Source organism: Mobula birostris, chromosome 1 (genome assembly GCF_030028105.1).
Source record: "Mobula birostris isolate sMobBir1 chromosome 1, sMobBir1.hap1, whole genome shotgun sequence".
Taxonomy (NCBI): domain Eukaryota; kingdom Metazoa; phylum Chordata; class Chondrichthyes; order Myliobatiformes; family Myliobatidae; genus Mobula; species Mobula birostris.
Genome location: NC_092370.1, coordinates 188,389,818 through 188,411,419, shown reverse-complemented (window position 1 = coordinate 188,411,419; position 21,602 = coordinate 188,389,818). Strand labels below are relative to the sequence as shown.

General features: G+C 39.3%; 1 protein-coding gene across 1 annotated transcript in view; it reads left to right on the top strand.

Moving 5' to 3' along the window:
- The window catches only part of ttc6 (tetratricopeptide repeat domain 6), a 323,626-nt gene extending 302,936 nt beyond the window's left edge, over positions 1 to 20,690 (top strand). The window contains exons 31-32 of the mRNA XM_072279505.1: positions 18,676 to 18,901; positions 20,400 to 20,690. Coding sequence (XP_072135606.1) covers positions 18,676 to 18,901; positions 20,400 to 20,527 — 354 coding nt within the window. The 3' untranslated portion in view covers positions 20,528 to 20,690. The remainder of the gene's footprint in view (positions 1 to 18,675; positions 18,902 to 20,399) is intronic.
- Positions 20,691 to 21,602: the final 912 nt, after the last annotated feature.

The following is a 21,602-nucleotide window of genomic DNA, read 5'->3' as shown; positions in this document are numbered from 1 at the left end:
AGTTAGTAGGTGTATTTAAGGCAGAGATAGGTTCTTGATTAGCCAGGGCATCAAAGGGTTTGGGGAGAAGGCTGGGGAGTGGGAATGACTGGAAGAATTGGATCCGCCCATGATTGAATGGTGGAGCAGACTCGATGGGCCAAAAGTCCTACTTCTGCTACTATATCTTAGGGTCTTATGGTTCAAATGAGGTTCATGAAAATGATTCCAGTATTGAATGGCTTGACATATGAAGAGTGTTTGATGATTCTGGGCCTGTATTCACCAGAATTCAGCAGGATGAGGGGGCAACCCATTGAAATCTATCGAATGGTGAAAGGCCTTGATAGAGTGGATGTGGAGAGGATGTTTTCCATTGAGGGGACATCCTCAGAATCGAGGGGCATCCTTTTAGAATGGAGATGGAGTAATTTCTTTCACCCAAGGGTGGTGAATCTGTGGAATTCTTTGCCACAGGCAGCTATGGAGGACAAGTCTTTCTGTATATTTAAGGCAGAGGTTGATAGATTCTTGATCGGTCAGAGCATGAAGGGAATATGGGAGGAAATTGGGGCTGAGAGAAAAATTGGATCAGCCATGATGAAATGGTAGAGCAAACTTGATGGGCCAAATGGCCTAATCCTGCTCCTATATCTTATGGTCTTATTAAATATAATGTGTTTAATTGCATAATGGTGATGTAGCTTTGCAATAGTTCAACTAAGCTAAGAATGTTCTGTAGATTATTTTTGTATTACTCAGTGTCTTAATCATTTAAGTGTCCAACAATGATCAGCCAACGTTGTTGGTTTCCAGTTGCCCTGATAGTTCTGCATGACCACAATGTCCTGGTGAAACCTTTCACAGTGTCTGTCATTGACAGCACCAAGATCTGCAGGGAAGAAGTCTAATTGAGAATGTGGAAAATGAATCGTTAATGACATGTAGCCCTAAATGGCTTTGTATGCTTGAAGCATGTTGTCAACCAGCTGCATGTAGTTTGGTGCTCTGTAGTTGCCAAGAAAATGTTCAACATCCTTAAATGCATTCCATGCAATTTTCTCCGGTCCCACTAAAAGTTCTTTGAATTGCCTGTCATTGATCACCTGTCTGATTTGTGGACCAACAAAAATGCCTTCTTTAATCTTGGCATCAGTTATTCTGGGAAACATCTGTCTTAGATATCAAAATCACAGCAAACTTTGTGCCTGATGACAACAAATTCCATCAATGCAGTCTTGAACCCAATAATTCTGCTTTTGCCTTTGACAAACCCAACTCTCTGACCAAGTCATTTAACTCAGAATGAGTGATCAGATGAGGCTCACTCAACAAAGAGTTCAAAATCTGTATTAGTATCAGTTTCATTTTCCATTCCTGACTCATGCATCATGGTATTTTCACCTGCTTCCTCTAGACTCTATGTCTCTGGTGGCTTCAGTACTGGAGACTATCATCATGCAGCACAAGTCTCATGGCTGAAGGGAGTTTGGGGTATTCAATGGATTGCTTGCTTTTAGCAGAGAACCCAAACACATTGCCAGACAGAAATAGTTGTTTGTCACATGATCCTTCTGCTCTCAGCATATTATCAGGACAGCGAACGGAATAGATTTCCCAGTATCTCTGAGCCAAGCTCCAAGATTGACAACGCATGTTGCACAACAAATCTAAGGAGCTTTGGCCTTGTCCTGGTTGTCAATTTTACACCCCAAGTGGAGCTCATAGGCTTTTTTTTTAAAATAAGAGTCATGCTTCAGCTTTAAGATTTAAACATATACTCTCCACAAATATAACAAAGTACTGTGGCTGTTACAACATTAGTGAGCCATTTTGCTATCACAAGTAGTACTGAAAATACAAGTACTTCCTATTAAAATGAGCACACACAATATGCTGTGCGTATAGAGAATGAGCATCAACGTGACCGCAAACCGAAATGTATGTAAGCGCAATGCAGAGAACAGTGTGTGCTTGATGATTTTATAACCTTTCCTAAACCCATCTTGCTATGCAATATCCACTCTGCCTAAGCATGCCCAGGCATGCCTAGACAAGATGGAAAACTTTTCAGCTTACATTGTGGGCAACATTTTAACTGATATGCACTATGAATTGAAATAACAAATATAAGTGATTTCAAGAAAATGGTGCATGATAGGGAAATTTCATGGTGAGTTTTCGTGATCAGCAGTCCAAAAACAATAGGATACACCCAAAAGTATTCAGAAAGCAAAATCTTTGTTGTCCAGTGTTACCTTAACCCAGAGTGAGGATAAACAACACAACTACAATAAAGGCAGACAACAAAGTGATACACAGCTCCTACATCCCCATCCCTAATTATAGCACTATAAGAATTACAACCACATATTACAAAATAGGAGACATGAAATCTTCGAGGATAAATGTTTACATATTATTTTAACATTTATGCAAATATTTTCCTTCTTCTTTAAACCAAGTCATGTAACACCCATCTAGACCAGAGGTTCCTAGTGTTTAGACCAGTAAAGAGTGATTTGTTACCACCACTCTCAGTCAATTCAGTAAGTCAAGTCAGAATCAGAATCCAGTTTATTATCACCAGCATGTGACGTGAAATTTGTTAACTTAGCAGCAGCAGTTCAATTCAATACATAATATAGAAGAAAATAATAGTAAGTAAATCAATTTACAGCATACGTATATTGAATAGATTAAAATCACACAAAAAAATGGAATAATTGTATATTAAAAAAGTGAGGTAGTGTTCACAGGTTCAATGTCCATTTAGGAGATGGATGGCAGAGAGGAAGAAGCTGTTCCTGAATCACTGAGTGTGTGCCTTCAGACTTCTGTACCTCTTACCTGATGGTAGCAGTGAGAAAAGGGCATGTCCTGTGTGCTGGAGGTCCTTAATAATGGACGCTGCCTTTCTGAAACACTGCTCCTTGAAGATATCCTTGGTACTTTGTAGGCTAGTACCCAAGATGGAGTCGACTAAATTTCAACCCTCTGCAGCTTCTTTTGGTCCTGTGCAGTAGCCTGCTACGCCAGACAGTGATACAATCTGTCAGAATGCTCTCCATGTGTACATCTATAGAAGTTTTTGAGTGTATTTGTTAACGTACCAAATCTCTTCAAACTCCTAACACGCTGTCTTGCTTTCTTTAAAACTGCATCAATTTGTTGGGATCAAGTTAGTTCCTCAGAGATCTTGACACCCAGAAACTTGAAACTGCTCACTCTCTCCACCTCTGATTCCTCTATAAGGATTGGTATGTGTTCCTTCCTGAAGTCCTCAATCAGCTCTTTCGTCTTACTGACATTGAGTGCAAGGTTGTTGCTGTGACACCTCTCCACTAGTTGGCATCTCTCTCTCCTGTACACCCTCTCGTCTCCATCTGAGATTCTACCAACAATGGTGAAAGTTAATGTCATGAAGTCAAACAATCAAAATAAGTGAAGCTCCTAGAGCTGTAGCTGTCGCTTCTCCAACTATATATGAAAAAAGACAGATCTTGGTTATAGGCCTGTCCAGACAGCTGGTTTTGGTCTTGACGCACCTGCCACATAAATCCTCTTCTGCCTGGAAAGGGTTGCATAACTCTTCCTCTTATCCATGAATTGTGAGGCGCTGTATCATCAATTATAAGCACAATGTCTCCTGGGAGGAAATTGCACTTTATACCTGACTATTTCTGACGTTCCTGTAACTGTGGTAAGTACTCCTTAACCCACTATTTCCAAAACAGGTTTGACATATATTAGACCTGCTTCCATCTATGATAAGCATAAATGTCTTCCTTTTGGAACTCTCTTGGTGACAAGGATGGTGAGAAGCAACAAATGGTTGGGTATAGTGCTTCCAAGTCATTGGGATCAAAGGATGCCTTTGTAATTGGAACACCATTGATAACAGCCTGTACTTCACAAATGACTGTGAAAACCCACTGTGTCAAGGTTTTGTATATTTATGCTGGAAGTGATGCTCTTTCACGCAGACCTGATCAATCTCTCCCACGTTCCCCCATAATGTGAGCCAGCTGGGGAGTTAAAAATCCACTTAATTCCTTTCTGAAGAAGGACATCACTGATCTACGAATGGTTCCACTTGTCGTCGGGAATCCAGTATTTTTAGCACAACCTGGACAACACATGGTTATGCCCACCATGTTCCATCTCCTAATGTAAATTCCTCAGAAAGATGTCTGAGATCTGGAGATTCTTTGCCACTATAACAGTTTGCTTAGACTCTTCAGGCATAGCTGACCTATTAAGTCGTCAACCTACGCTCAAGATATCATCTTGAAGTTCTGAATTGAGCTTGAAAAATATGGCTGTTCCTTTTCAGTTTCTCCCCTTTACAAACTTGAGAATTCATCTGGAAATCTTTTTCTTTGACAAAATCCAGTGATCTCCATTTCAGTCTCTCTGAGCTCCTCCACTGAGAGACAACCTCAGCCGATCTGACCTTTGGCCCTTTCCATCTCTCTCTCTCTCCCCCCCCCCCCAAAGAATGCCTTTGTTTTTCATACAAATCAGACAGGGCAAGTGTGATGGTCAATTGCTTCCTCTTCTGACTGAGAAACAAGAGCAGGTTCTTAAATCTAAGAATCCAGGCCACTGTCTTCCTCAACAGGTCCAAGACGAGAAGTGATGGTTTCTATATGTTATTGCATCCACCTCTTCTTCAGTCTGCGCAGCACTCACTGTAACAGTACTCTTGACTTCCAGATCATCTAGCAGGAGTTCTCCACAACAATCAGAAATATTTCTTCTTAAGCTGAAGAAGATATTAAGGCCCTGACACCCATGTCTTATTCTTCAGGAATGTTTCCACCTTCAACCCTCTAGAGGCCACATTTGCCAGATTACTTGAAGTATTTACATACCTCCATTGAGAAGCCTGTGAGATCTTAAGAATTTCTGAAACCCTGTTTGCAACAAAGGTTCAGAACCTGGAAGTTTTCTTCTTAATATACTTCAGTACAGAAGTAATATCAGTCTAAAAAACTGAGTAATGAAGCTGCATGTGCAATTCCTTCCTCCACAATGTGTTTACTTTGTGAGTCAAAAACCAGCCTCAGCACAGATGAATACAAGGTCATGATTGTGAGACACCACTTTTTCCCCAGAGGATACTGACACAAGGCAATCATAACATAGAAGCAATGCAAAACCTAATCCAATGTCTCTCAGCTTAATTGTTCTTCATAGAACAATTAAGAACAATTGTTCTTCATAGAACAATTGGCAAAGCTTGGTGATAACATTGATCCAAACACATGTACTACTATTTTAAAGTCCACCATATCTTGGTTGAGGTCACCATCAGCCCACCAGAGAAACCTCAGCAGATCTTCATCTTCCACTAGTACTTTAACCAGATGAAACATTGATTCAATATCTGCCATGATCACCCTGGATTTTTCTGAATCTGGTCATGACTCCAATCAGTGAGCTAGTAAGATGTGGTCCCTGAAAGAGCAGAGGCATAATGAGTGATTTTTTTTTTTTTTTTTTTTTTGAAAAGTTGCTCCACAGTTCTACTCAATACGAAGTTCCTATTTTCTGGGGTGGTAAACACTATGGTGTGGATATACTTGACTTTCCGATTACTGTGTTCCAGATCCTCTGCGGACACTCTTTTGACATATCCTTTGAAGATGTTTTCTTGCTGTACTTCACTATGACATCCTTCATGGAAGCTGTGTAGTCAGTGTGAAATGACAAATGAAATGACAAATCCCTCTTAAACCTCTTCCTTAGATTTAAAGCATGCTGTTCTGCCATATTCCTATTATTTGATATGTATTTCACTTCTAATGTAATGATCTTTCTGTAGCAGCGGCGTATGGATTATGGTTAGAGATAACATATGCTTTGGAATGTGAGCCATCCAATCACAGTAGCAGGTTCTTTGTGTTGAGCCAGGGACACTGGTGTGAGCTGGAGTTCTATGTGCAGTAGGAGATGAAGAGAAAAAACACTGGTAAGAACTTGTCATAAGATTTGACCCGGCGGGGGACTGTGATCCAATGGAGCCAAGGAAACCAGCAGGGTTTCACATGTTAACTTCCTTCTTTCTGAAAGGTAAACTAATCTGGTAGTGGCCATCAACCAGTTTTGCAGGATTTGCAACCAACTCCATGAACTTGTGGTCTTCTCTTGATAAACCAGTTTGTTCATCCTGACTGCATTCAGGGAAATGTGCCTTGAACTGCTGCCGCCAAAGCTCAACCAAGTTCAAAACTGAGAACCTCTTAACTGTCAGCTCTGGCTATGCATAGTCTCTTCCATCACTATTGTATCCTTTCAGTGATCCATTCACAGTCCATCCCAAGATTGTTTTAATTGCATAGTGGCCATTATTAACAGTACAAATCGTTGGCAATGGTTCGAATGCTTCAGGCACATTTTTTTCCTATCAGCAGCTCAATTTCTGAATCAGTCTCTGGCAAATGGAAATATTTCAAGTGAGACCATCCCTGGAGATCCCTGTGTTGTGAAATATTCATTCTCTGGACAGGCATACATACTTTGTGTACAGAAGCAAACTAGTTCACAGTAATTTTCACCATCTATGCTAACCACTTCCAATCCTGATAGAATGTAGCTACTCACAACCTTTTCTTGACCCATGGTACATAAGAAAATGCATTTCCTTTTTCTGGTGATGTTAAGCTTGTTTATTTGGTCCACTGTGCAGAAAACTGTGATAATCCCTTGATCTAAGAAAGTATGAGTAACCACTCTCTTGTTACCCTTCTTCAACTTCACTTGTACTGGATCTAAGGGAAGTTTACAATCATGATTGCCAGGCTTGTAAGGCCACTGGATAGCAGCACACTGCCCACTGCTGTGTCTGATTCTGCTCCTCTTTCCTTTGAGTGAATGTGATGTAGGCTGGGATGTTTTAAACTGCATACCTTGTATGAAAGACACATCCTGCAACCTTTGCTGATGTGTCATAGAGAAGTACAGCAGAGAAACAGACCCTTCGGCTCATCTAATCCATGCCAAAACCATTTAAGCTGTCTACTCCCATCAACCTGCACCGGGAGCATAGATCTCCATACCCCTACTATCGATGTACTTATCCAAACTTCTCTTAAACATTGAAGTCGAGCTTGCAGGCACCACTTGTGCTGGAAGCTTATTCCATGCTCTCATGACCCTCTGCGTAAAGAAGCTTCCCCTCACGTTCCCCTCAGTTTCTTTATAACAGTCAACATATTGGCAGGCATACACAGCTCACGCATGTACTGACTGCTCTTCTTCCATGGCATTGCAACAACCTCCAAGAAAAAGACTGTAATCTTGAAAAGCTTTCATGTCTTCAGATTTGCTGGATACTCTTGAAGAAGCCTTTCCCAAGTGCAATTTTGTGTTTAATACCAAAATGTTTCTGTAGTAAAGCCTTAGCGTTGACATATCCTCTCTTAGGGTTAACATGCTGGTAATTTCTAACAAATTCCCTAGGGTGATTCTTAGTGTACGAGGAGGTCACTCTAGGAAATAAAGGCAGTCACTATGGCTATCAGTCTTACATTCAAAACTGCTTTCAAAGCCCTTCATGAATGTATGATACTGCAATGGATCACCTTTGAAGATCTATATCTCTCTTTTAAGCAAAGATGAAAGGTGTTGTGCCAATAAGGTTGTTGTTTCATTTTGCTTCTTCATAATATCAAAAATTCTGTTTCAGTCTCTACTGTCTGAAACAAGAGTGTTTCCATTCTGTAAGTAAATGCCCCCATTGAGCTGCTGGACGTGACATAGGTTCAGGGTGCCTCAATAGTGCAGGCAAAGAGTGAACACACGGAACTACCTCTTGGGGGTTTTGTTCATGTTTCCCAGTCACTTGAGGAGCAAATAAATCAGCATTGACATTGAGTGTTTTTGTTTTTCTTTGTGCCTTTTCAATATAGGAATCCATGCCATTGGACTGTCCTATTGTAGCACTTTTAGCACTCGACACACTTGAAGCCCTTAGCATATTAACTTTGGCCATATGTGCAGCAATGTCTTCCTCCAACTTCAGCTGTTCCTCTTGTTCTCCCAGCACACATTTGTCTTCAACTTAACCTGTTCCTTCCTTTTCCGTAGCTATTCCTTACTTTTCCAGTGCATGTTTGTCCTTCAACTTAAGCTGTTCCTTCCTTTTCCATAGCTGTTCCTCTTGCTCTACCAGTGCATGTTTGTCCTACAATAATCATTGACACGCCATTAACACAGCTACATCGGCCTCTACTTTAATGTGTTCAGAGGAGGTAGTTGATACAGAAGATGTTCTTCCTGTAGCAGAGCTCTGTAAGCTAGTTCTTCTGCTTTCAACATTTGACTGTCACTTGGTTTTACATCATGTTGTATGTCATCTGTTATATCCAGAGTCATAACTTAAGAAACATCATCTATTGGAAGGAAAGGCAGGTCTTCATTTAGTACAGCAACATCAGATTGAACATGGCCATCAATGTGAAATGTTTGAACCAACCATTGTTTCACATCCTCTTTGAATGTTCTGCTGTGTTTATTAATGCTTGTTAAACTATTCATTTTGTTTTTCTTGGTCATTCTTGGGAAGTAAAGGAGTCACTGCGTGATGTAGCTTAGTGGCAGCTTCATAAAAGTTAGTCAAGTTTTCAAAATGAGATTGTACCTGTAAGATATTTTCTGTATTTTTCATAAGATTAATTAATAGTATTGAATCTTTAATCTTGTTCACCTTTGTTTCACATTCCTTTTGAAGATGTTCAATTTATTCACCAAAGCTTTGGTAGTGAGTTTAACTTCTCCTTTGCCAGCTTCTATTTCAGAGTCACTGGCGTCAGTCCCATCCTTTGATGCATTCATGTTGCTTTCTTCATATTGCAGAATTTACAATTCACAGCATATTTGCAAAACGCACTGGTGGTATTCGATTGAATCAACACAGGCAACAAACAATCTATTTGCTCATCCACAGTACACCAATCAAACCAAACAGAAAGCTTTTAGTTCAACTGTCAGCAACTGGGACAACATTTCAGCACTTTCGGATTTTGTAAATCACACAACAAACCAGGGTTTTAAGCTCTTCAACAAGACAGATCAACAAACCATCAGGCTGACACTACATGATCGAGCAACAGACCCCAATGGCTAGGCAAGCACTGACCACTCAAACTGTGTTCAATCCACAAATACACAGCATGAATCAACACAAAGCCATAGGTAGGCTTACCACTTCAGTTGCTCACGTTGCTGACATGCCTTCTCGGTGTTTTGATAGTAGTTATCACAGATGGCTGGCTGGCCTTTCTTTGCATTCCTTTCTGTTGGAATGCTTTATTCACCAGCAGGTCTGAGCAATCCTCTTTCGTTCAGAATGTGAAACATTGTGCGAAGTAGTTTGTGCTGATGGCTTTGCCATAAACTGTTGTTTGTTTGGTATAAAAATTTTTGTTGACAAAATATAGTGACTACTTGAAAACAAAATAAAAGTCACTTAGAGGCTAAGAGAGGAAGTATCACACTGTATTATGCGCTTCCAACTAACAAATCCAAGTCAATAAAGTACAAACATGTACATTCAATCCTTTATTACAAACCAATAAAATCATTTGGCTCTTCCGTAATTCATTTTCAACAAAAGTGAACGAGACGAGTGTAATTGGATCAAATTCAAACCAGGAAAAGTGGTCAAAGATGATCAGTCAACGAAACATGTACATCCTATTTACCCCCACTCTATGCTGCCATACAAGTCAACAGTTGATGATATTCATTTATTTCTACCGCCACCCAATGCTGCACTGCCCACTGACTGTCAGCCAAACCCTTGTGACAGAGTGAGGATGCTCAACACAAATACAATTCAGGCAGACAATAAGTAGATACATGACTCCTACAGATATGCATTGGGAAATATTACAGATGATTTTTATGAATGCAATGTACCATTTATTGTTTGGTGTATTTTATGAAAATAATGGGGAGAGAACTTCCGGGTCACCAAGAGAATGACAGCGTAGGAAAAGGTCTTTCGACAAAAAAGAACATAAACTGCCCCAAAGTTGAAATTAGACAAATATTTAGTATTGTATAACTATATCAATAAAAGGGACAAGGATGGAGTCTAAGTACAAGAATAAAAAGTCCGCTCAGAGGGCTGATAAATATAAAAAGACGCAGCAAGACGAGGGGCCTAGCTCCCCCATGACTAGCCAGGATGGAGATAATGTGGAAGAATCAGTGAATCTGACTTTGATTCTTAGAGAGATTCGTGATTTCCGACAAGATATCAACAAACAGCTGGAAGATACTAAAGGAGAAATAGAAACGACTAATCTGAGGTTAGATGAAGCTGAAGCGAGGATTGTAGGGACTGAGGAGAGGCTGCAAAACGCAGAGGAAGTGACAGGAGAAATGCTGAAGCTACAAGAGCAGCTCCAGTGGAAGCTAATAGACTAAGAAGGGAAAATGTGAGGATCTGTGAAGTTCCCGAAGGAGCTGAAAGTAAACCCGGATTGGTGATGCCCTTCATGGAGAAGCTGCTTAGAGAGAACCTTGAAATACCAGACTCAAAGGACCTACAGATAGAAAGGGCCCACCGCGCGTTGGCACCACAACCCCCGGCAGATGCCCAGCCCAGATGGATTTTAGTCAGATTTCTCAGTTACAGAACGAAGGAAGAAGTGCTTAAACTGGCATGGCAAAAGAAAGGCTTTATGTGGAACAACGTAAAATCAGTTTAGACCAAGATTACGCACCGGGGATCCTTGCCAGATGGAAGGAATACGCGGAAACACGGAGGGTCCTGAAGGAAAACAACATCAGATTTCAGACCCTGTATCCAGCTGGGCTAAGAGTCTTTTATGACGAAGGGACAAAAACCTATGCTACAGTGGAAGAGGCAATGTTGGATCTGGCGGTTTGGGGACTACCCATAAAAGTTAGCACCCAACCGGAGTCAGTACTGGAGAAGATTCGGCGGTGAACATGACAGCCAGTGCGGCGACAACGCTCCACTCAATCCAGAGTGTCAAACTATAAGGAAAAGCTCCAAGTATTCAGAAGCGAACGTACAGAGAGTGTAGAATAATTGAGAAATGTCCGAAAAGAGTAAATCATACTTAAAGGTAAAATGAAAGCTGATAATTGAAAATAAACTAGATGGAGTAACGAATGATAGCAATATGGTGGAGACATAAAAAGGAGAGAATTCTCTGTAACTGTTCACACTGCGGAGGGCCCTCTAACACAGACTGGAGATAGGGGTTATCCCTCTGAACTGAGGCGGGTCGGCGGAGGGCCCTCTAACACAGACCGGAAACAGGGGTTATCCCTCTGAACTGAGGCGGGTTGGTGCTCAGGCCTCACTGTTGAAAGTCTGGAAAAATTTCAAATGTTCTATGTTCAAAAGTACCTAGGGTTTGGTTTTATGTTCTGGTTTACTGTTGAGAAGGGATTGCTTACTGTTGGTTCAGAATAGGAGTGTGTTTTTTTTCTATTAGAGAAAAATGCAAATTGAACTGGTAAAAATAATTTCCTATAATGTACATGGGGTTTTGAATCCAACTAAGAGAAATAAGATTATGTCTAAATTGAAAAAGGAGAGGGCACAAATAGCTTTCCTTCAGGAAACGTACATGAGCCAATCCGAACATGCAAAATTAAAAGGAACAAGCTTTCAGCATGTATTTTATTTATCATATAAATTGGGCCACAAAAGAGGAGTAGCTACTTTAATATCAAGTGCTCTTAATTATGAACATATTTCAGAGACTAAGGATGGACGATTTGTAAAAATTACAGGAAGAATAGAAGGCAATGAAGTAACATTGTTGAACGTTTATGCTCCACCAGGTTGTGAATGGTCATTCTATAGACATATTTTTGACCTAATGGTCAGTTCTTAAAGGGTAGTAATCTGCGGAGGGTATTTTAATATTAGGTTAAACCCTGCATTAGGTTCTTCAAGAACAGTTATTCAGAATAAACCTCTGACTAGGAAAGTGAATTCATTGATGGAGGAGCTGGGAATTATAGATGTGTGGAGGGAATTACACCCCACTAGTAAAGACTATGTGCATTATTCTTTCCCTCATTCAGCTTATTCAAAGATAGACTTTTTTTTATATTTAACACAGATAGATTCAGGATAAAAGAGTGTCGTATTGCAACAATTGATTTGTCTGACCATAGTCCAGTCTCTAATTCTGGAAAGGAAAATGAGGAAAACACTATGGAGGTTAAATTCCCATATACTCAATAACCTGAAAGTAATGGAGAAATAAAGGGGAGAAATCAAAGAATACTTACACCATAATGATACGGGAGAAACATCACCAGTGATCTTATGGGATACATTGAAAGCTGTACTGAGAGGGAAAATTATTTCCATTACTACTCACATGAAAAAATTCAATGCACAAAAATTAGCAGACCTTAAGGAAAACTAAAACAACTTCAAGTTGTAGATAGCAACAAAATTAGTTCTAATTTAAAACAGGAAATTAAGAAAGTGCAAAGTGAAATTGGTGATATATACACATTGGAAACTCAAAGAAACTTTCTTTACCTGAGACAAAAGAATTATGAAGTAGGAGGAAAATCAGCTAGATTATTAGCGTATAAATTAGATAAACAACAAGCAGACAATACACTTCATAAAATAAAGAATCCAAAAACAAAGCTTGTGGAGAATACAATAGGAAAAATTCAAGAGAGTTTTGAAACATATTATCGAAAGCTGTACTCTCAACCTCGGGCCTCCAATGAGCCCTATTATAGACACTTTCCTGAATTCGTTAGATCTACCCAAGCTCACAGATTTAGGAAATGAAGGCCTATTAGAACCAGTAACTGCCAAAGAACAGAACGCGGCCATCTCTAGATTAAAGGCCGGAAAGTCTCCAGTCTCTGATGGGTTTACCTCAGAGTGGTAAAAATCGCTGAAGTCACAGTTAGTTCCATTATTACTTAACACCTTTAATTGGATCTTACAGAGGAGAAATTCCACCTTCCTGGAGCGAGGCGATTATCTCAGTTATTCGTGAAGTGGGTAAAGATAAACTAGAATGTTGTAATTACCAGCCAATCAGTGGACTACAAATTATTTACATCTGTATTAGCTCGTAGACTGGAAAAGCTTCTACCTGGCCTCATCCACTTAGACCAGACTGGATTCAATCAGCAAAGACAAACTCAGGACGACGCAAGAAGAACTTTACACCTACTAGAACAGGTTATTAAGAATGGGACAGAGACAATGGTAGTGGGATTAGACGCTGAGAAAGCTTTTGATTCAGTTAGTTGGGTATTCCTATACAGAGTGTTAGGAAGATTTGGCTTTCAAGAAAAGGTTCCACACGGTAGGCTTATTCAGAAAGTTAGAAGGCATGGGATCCAGGGAAGTTTGGCCAGGTGCATTCAGAATTGGCTTGCCTGCAGAAAGCAGAGGGTCGTGGTGGAGGGAGTACATTCGGATTGGAGGGTTGTGACTAGTGGTGTCCCACAAGGATCGGTTCTGGGACCTCTACTTTTCGTGATTTTTTTTTTAAATGACCTGGATGTGGGGGTAGAAGGGTGGGTTGGCAAGTTTGCAGATGACACAAAGGTTGGTGGTGTTGTGGATAGTGTAGAGGATTGTCGAAGATTGCAGAGGGACATTGATAGGATGCAGAAGTGGGCTGAGAAGTGGCAGATGGAGTTCAACCCTGAGAAGTGTGAGGTGGTACACTTTGGAAGAACAAACTCCAAGGCAGAGTACAAAGTAAATGGCAGGATACTTGGTAGTGTGGAGGAGTAGAGGGATCTGGGGGTACATGTCCACAGATCCCTGAAAGTTGCCTCACAGGTAGATAGGGTAGTTAAGAAAGCTTATGGGGTGTTAGCTTTCATAAGTCGAGGGATAGAGTTTAAGAGTCGCGAGGTAATTATGCAGCTCTATAAAACAATGGTTAGGCCACATTTGGAGTACTGTGTCCAGTTCTGGTAGCCTCACTATAGGAAGGATGTGGAAGCATTGGAAAGGGTACAGAGGAGATTTACCAGGAGGCTGCCTGGTTTAGAGAGTATGCATTATGATCAGAGATTAAGGGAGCTAGGGCTTTACTCTTTGGAGAGGAGGAGGATGAGAGGAGACATGATAGAGGTATACAAGATATTAAGAGGAATAGATAGAGTGGATAGCCAGCGCCTCCTCCCCAGGGCACCACTGCTCAATACAAGAGGACATGGCTTTAAGGTAAGGGGTGGGAAGTTCAAGAGGGATATTAGAGGAAGGTTTTTTACTCAGAGAGTGGTTGGTGCGTGGAATGCACTGCCTGAGTCAGTGGTGGATGCAGATAGACTAGTGAAATTTAGGAGACTACTGGACAGGTATATGGAGGAATTTAATGTGGGGGGTTATATGGGAGGCAGGGTTTGAGGGTCGGCAAAACATTGTGGGCCAAAGGGCCTGTACTGTGCTGTACTATTCTATGTTAAAAGTTTATTAAAGTAATCCAGACTTTATATGACAGCTCTATAGCTTGAATTAAGATAAATGGGGACCTCTGTGACTCTTTATTTTAGGGAGAGGAACTAGACAGGGATGCCCAATTTCTCCTCTCCTATTGCACTATAAATTGAACCTCTTGCCCAACTAATAAAAAATTGTAAAAGGCATCAGGGTGGCAGGGATTGAACAGAAGATGATGCTATTCACAGATGATGTTTTAGTCTATTTGAGTGAACCAGAAAAATCATTTATAGGATTGTTTACACTGTTGGATGAGTTCGGGAAAATATCAGGCTATAAAATTAATGTAAAGAAAACGCAGGTTTTGTCCTTAAATTATACAGCATCCAAAAACTGCAGGATACATATGATCTTAAGTGGAAAGCTAAATCATTAAAATATTTAGGAATAACCTTGACAAAAGATCTTCCAACATTGTCACAGGTAAATTATGGGCCATTAATTTCAGAGATAAAAGCAGGTATACATAAGTGGAATCTTATCCCCTTTTAAGTTTAAATTCAAGGATAAATACCATAAAAATGAATATTCTCCCTTGGTTACTTCACCTTTTCCAGACTTTACCTGTGGAGGTGGATGATAATCAACTCAGGGAATGGGACAAATGGATTTCCTGCATTATCTGGCAAAGAAAGAAACCTAGAATCCGATTTAACACCTTACAGTTAGGAAAGGGAGGAGGAGGTATGGCACTTCCTTGTTGAGAAATTATTTTTATGCATCACAGATAACCCCTCTGTTATATTGGTGCAATAGGGAATACAAGGCTAGATGGATGGAAATAGCATTTGGATTGATTGACAGTTTTCCTCTACAGGCCTCAATAGTGGACAAAGGATTGATGGCCCAATTGGAAAAGATTAAAAACAGCTGGATAAATCTCACATTACAAGTATGGCAGAAGGTGGCTAATTCATGTGGAATCAATAACATGTTAAAATTTTTTAGATGGTGTGCTTATGATACCGAATTTCTTCCCAGCAGAGGAGATAAAAGATTTGAACTGTGGATAAAGAAAGGTCTTACAACCTACCTCTCATTCACACATCAAAGTGTATTACAAAGTTTTCAATCCCTGCAGGACAAACATGGCCTAGAACACAATGACTTTTTTTTTAGGTACCTTCAAGTATGACGTCATGTTAACCAGAGCTGCAGATATACAGACTTATCAATAGTAGGATTAGAATTTTTCAAGATTCTGAGTTCAGCTTATAGTTCAATACCAAGTAAATCAATTTCTCAATTATATAATGCCCTCTCTCATGCCAAAAATGAAAACACACTGTATGTTAAAGAGTAGTGGGAGAAAGCAGGGTTGGTACTTTCGGAGGAGGCTTGGGGGAAAATATGCTGCTTCCAGTGGTCTTCGATTAACTCTTTGATTTGGAGAGAACATTGTTGGAAAAATATTATAAGATACTTCAAGACCCCATACCAGAAAAAATATGAAGACACAAATGTGGTGTGTTGGAGAAGGTGTGGCTCCAAGGAGGCAAATCATTTCTATTTTTTTGGGATTGCCCTAAATTAAGTTTATATTGGAAAGGTATTTGCAGAACATTAGTTAAGGTATTTAAGACTCAGATACCTCTGAACTTTGAGACTCTCTACTTGGGGCATGTTTTGTTTTTGGAACAGAAGAAAGATATAAAGCTGCTGCAGGCCCTTTTAGCGGCAAGTAAGAAATCAATCACCAGAAAGTGGTTAAATCCAACATCACCTACATAAGATTGGCATGAAATCATTTTGAAAATATTTAAAATGGAAAAGATGACCTACTCTCTGAGAACTCAGAAGGAAAAATTTTATCAAATTTGGAATAAATGGATTGAATTTATAACCCCAGAGCGAGCAGACTTTAGATGACTCTCCTAATGGTTTATACTGTTTGTCTCACCAACGTAGTAATAGTGTTAACATAAGCACCCTTGGCTTGAATGTATTTGAATATTTTTATAACAACTATTATCATTATTTAGTAGAGTAGAATTACAATTGCACATAAACATCTATTTGAGTGCCCAATTATTTTCTATATTATCTCAATGTGCACTTGTGAATGTACAAATCAATATCACATAAAAAATGGAAAAGGTTATATATGTTTAAGAATAGATAGATAGATATACTTTATTAATCCCGAGGGAAAAAAAGTTTGTATTACTTGTGAACACCTTATCCAAATAAAAATAAAATTTAGAAGAAGAAAAGAATGGGACATATCACAAACAGCTTTGTCCTTTGACAAAGAAATATGCTGCTTCGGTGATTACTTATAGATATGTTCCAGGTCTTGGTTAATAATATGCTTTGGGTAAATTGGTTCATTATTGTCATATATACCGAGGTATAATAAAAAGTTTAGTTTTGCATACCACCTATAAATCATTTCATTACAATAATGCATTGAGGTAGTTAGAAGTGCAACACAGAATAAGCCCTTCGAGCCGTACCACCCAGCAATCCCTGATATAGCCAATTTCCAATGACCAATTACCTACTAAACTGTACATCTTTGGACTATGGGAGGAAACCGGATGGCCTAGAGAAAACCCACACATTCCACAGGGAGGAAGTATAGACTCTTTACAGATGACATCAAAATTGAAGTCCAAACTCCGATGCCCTGAGCTGTAATAGCGTCACACTAACCGCTACGCCACTGTAGCGCACATGGTAATACAAAGAAAGATGACAGAATGTGGAAACATGTGTTACAAGTACAGAGAAAGTGCAGTGGAGGCAGACAATAAGATGCAAGGCCAAAATAATCGTGAGATCAGAAATCCATCCTTTTGTATTAGGTACTGTTCAACAGCCTTATAACAGCAGTGTAGAAGCTCTCCTTGAGGTGGTACATACTTTCAGGCTTTTATCCCTTCTGCCCATTGGGATGGGGGAAAAGGGAGAATGTCTGGAGTGAGGATGGTCTTTGATGATATTGGCTGCCTTACCGAGGCACCCTGAAGTGTAGACAAGTGTGCATGGAGGGGAGGCTGGTTTCTGCGATATGCTGAGCAGTGTGCACAACTCTAAAGTTTCTTGCAATCTCGGGCATAGCAGTTGCCATACCAAACTGCTAGTCGTCCAGATAAATGCTTTCTACAGTGCATTGATAAAATTGGTAAGGTGTTGACAAGTACATGTTAAATTGCTTTAGCCTCCTGAAGTCGTCGAGGTATTAGGGAGCTTTCTTGGCCGAGGCATCTTTGTAGTTGTACTGGAACAGGCAATAGGTGATATTCACCTTAGGAACTTAAGTTTTCAACCCTCTCAGCCTCAGCACCATTGATATAAACAGGAGCATGTGCACCGCACTGCTCTTCCTGAAGCCAATGACCAGCTCTTTTGTTTACCTGACATTCAGGGAAAGGCCACATCACTAGACTCTTATCTCCTTTCTGTAGTCCAATACATTGTATTTGAGATTTGGACCACTGTGGTTGTGTCATCTGCAAACTTTAAAGGGAGTTAGAATGGAATCTGGCTAGAGTCATAAGTGTATAGGTAATAGAGTTGGAGGCTGAGGAGAGCACCTTGTGGGGCAACAGTGTTGCAGGTGATTGTGGCAGAGGTGATCCTGCCTATCCTTAAAGATTGCAGTCTGTTGGTCAGGAAGTCAAGGATCCAGTTGCAAACGGAGGTGCTAAGTACCAAATCTGAGTTTGGAGACGAGTTTTCTTGGAATTATAGTATCGAAGACAGAGCTGTGGTCAACTAACAAATAGTCCAACTTGTATGCTTTGGAGATGTAGGGCCGGAGGAATCTGACATGGACCTGTTTCAGCTGTAAGCAAATTCCAGTGGACTAAGATTGTCTGAGAAGCTGAAGATAATACATGCCATGACCAGCCTCTCACAGCTCTTCTTGTTGGTGAATATCACAGCCATTGGGTAGTAGTTATTTGGGCATGTTACATTATTTTTCTTAGGTACTGGGATGATAGTGGTTTTCTTAAATTAGGTGGTAACCTCAGATTGAAGTAAGAGAACTTAAAGATATCTGCATTTACCTCCACAAGCCTATCTGTATAGGATCTAACAACATGACTGGCTACACCATCCAGGCCAGGTGTTTTCTGTGGGTTCACTCTTTGTGAGGAAGCACTAGATAGAATTAACCCAACTGCGCTAACTAGAAGGATTTCCAGCAATACAATGTAACAACTTTTAATTATCTCAACAAAATTACTTTTCAGGCTCATAACCACTACACTAAGGCAATTGATCTGCAACCTAGAGACGAGTCTGCTTTGCTGAATCGAGCAATTTGCTGTGTTATGCTTAGGCATGTCAAAGAGGCACTGGAGGACTTTGAACAAGCTATTAACCTTAGTCCTTACTCAGCTCACATATACTTTAACAGAGCAAACCTATATGCCACACTAAAGCAGTACCAGGAAGCTGAGAAAGATTATTCACAAGGTAAGATAAAGCATGTGCATTCTTTATGTATATTTTGTAGTGTAATAAGTGCAGTGAGAGCCAGTGAAAAACTCTAGTAAATTTTCCTTGCATAGCTATAATCAGTTAAAAAGCTGAATTATACTGTGTCACGTATGTCACTGCTGAAGAGTCTCAGCCCAAAACGTCGAGTGTACTCTTTTCCATAGATACTGTCTGGCCTGCTGAGTTCCTCCAGCATTTTGTGTGTGATCTTAATGTAGAATCTCATTTGTGTAATCCAGTACCAAATATATGGTTCAATTAATTCTTGAGAACTGCTGTGCCATGTTTTGAAATTTCTTCCATCAACTCAAAGTGTGCACAAAATTATGAAATGCAAAAATTATGTTTACTATCAAAAAAAAGCAGAATAGGTCATTAGCTTAATTTATGTTACAAATTTGTTTGAGCTTAAAAAAGCAATTCTTTTGGCTAATCCCAAATAAAACAAAAACAAATCAATATTACAGTCCTCAAAATTATTTAGGCAGCATTATGACAACTTAATGTCAGATAATATTATACTGCAATACAAAATAGATCAAACTCCAGCCCTTCGTAAAGCCCAATTCACAGAATGAAATATACAACTAAAATTTTCACATCACATGTAGGAAAATGTAGAACAATAAAATAAAACATTGAGGGAAATCCTTTTTAGTGTTGTTTGGAATATACTTACTGGGCATTTTCTGAATGCAAGTGCATATTTCTGTTACTTTTCTGTTTTTTTTATATGGATGGTTCACTAGATTCCTACATTGTTATTTTCCTTATTTTAAAGTGCAAACTTTTACCAGTACATTGCAAGAATATTGTGGCGAGCATTTGGTCCATAATGACACACGAGGAAGCTCGTTGAACTCTACAAGCGTTTTATTGTGATAAACACAAAATAAATCGGGCACCATGACCTGGAGAGTGAACCTCCCCCCCCGCCAGTCGCATACAGACAGGGGAGATGACCAGCACCCCCCACCCCCACCCCCAGTCACATACAGACAGGGGAGGTGACCATCCCCACCCTCCACCCCCCCTCCAGTCGCATACAGACAGGGGAGGTGACCATCCCCAACCCCCACCCGCCCCCTCCAGTCGCATACAGACAGGGGAGGTGACCATCACATACTCTGGTTACAGTTACGGTGACCCACAAATACACAAGTGAATAACTGTATAACCCAAGCTAGCATATGACAATAAATGAACTAGAACTTCCCACCAGAATCCCACAAAAGCATTTTAACACAAGAACAATAAATAGTACTGGTTATAGAAATGCAGGGGTGGGCTGTCAACTATGCCCCCTCCAGAGCGTCACAATATTAAATCATATTTCCATTCTTAGAAATACTCCTAAAATAATTCAAATTAAAATAATAATGAAGACAAATCTTTTCAACTTTAATTATTCACACAATGATTGCTAACATTGTACTGATTATATTTTAACATGCTTTTAATCATACTTTTGCAGCACTACAACTAAAACCAGGTGATGCTCTATTTTACAAACTCCGTGCGGATGTTCGAGGCCATTTGGGTTTGATTGATCATGCTATTACTGATTACAAAATAGCTATAGGCATCCAAGAAGATAGGTAAACAGGATATCTATTTTTTTATGATTAGTACAAAGATGCTTTATATTAAGGAGTTACAAAAACACAATAAAAGTGAACAAAATTTTTAACAGATTTCTTTTGGAAGTGTACAAATGCTTTAGTTCTGATGACATAAATGAAATTAACATCATATAAGGCAACATCTGCTCGTAAGTATTTCACAACAATGTTTGAAATTATGGTAATTGTTAGAAAGATTACATAATGTACATCCTATTGTTAAAAAACATAAATGTAAAATAATTTAATTTCGTCATGTGGTTTCATTTTCTCACAGATAGATATTCCTTGAATTGTTAAACTGCTTATTTTCTTCCTTGATATGAACATAAATTGTGCCCAATAAAAAAATTAATGAGTTTTGTGATGATGTAAGATTTAAGAAGTTCTTGAAATTAAAAAATAAAACATTATGAAAATAAAGCTTCAATATTGAAGTTGACCTCTATTTGTTGAATATTCTTTTTGGTGTGTTCCTATATAAAATTTTGATAATATTTTGTTATTAACTCCATATCATCAAAAGACACGATGAACAATATTGGCCATTTTGATACAGCTGTACTACTCATTGGGGATCTATCAGAATGTTAACTCAGTTTTGTTTGGAACTAACAGTTTCTGAAGGTGTTTTTGTTCATTTTCATTATACTCTGAAGTTTGCCTTATCTATTTCGTAGATTAACTTTACTCTTGCTTTAAAATTGACTTACTTTTATTACTTCTTTCTGAACTCTATGATCTTAAACTGTAACTGAAATATACATCATCTATTTAGACCCATGGCCTCAACCTTTCTTTGCACACACAATTATAAAAGAAAATCATACACTTTTCTCAGAAGCCATTATGCATCCAAATTTCATAACTCTGCTTCCTTCAGTACCCTTATCCCATTTGTAATTCTCTTTTCTAAAATCCCTATTTTATTTAATACTTGAAATATTTCTGAAAAGTTACATGATTGCACAATTGAATAGGGATCTACAGCATATTGTTAGCAGTACTGTTACATTAAATCTATTGTACTGTGACACTCACAAATACATAATTTT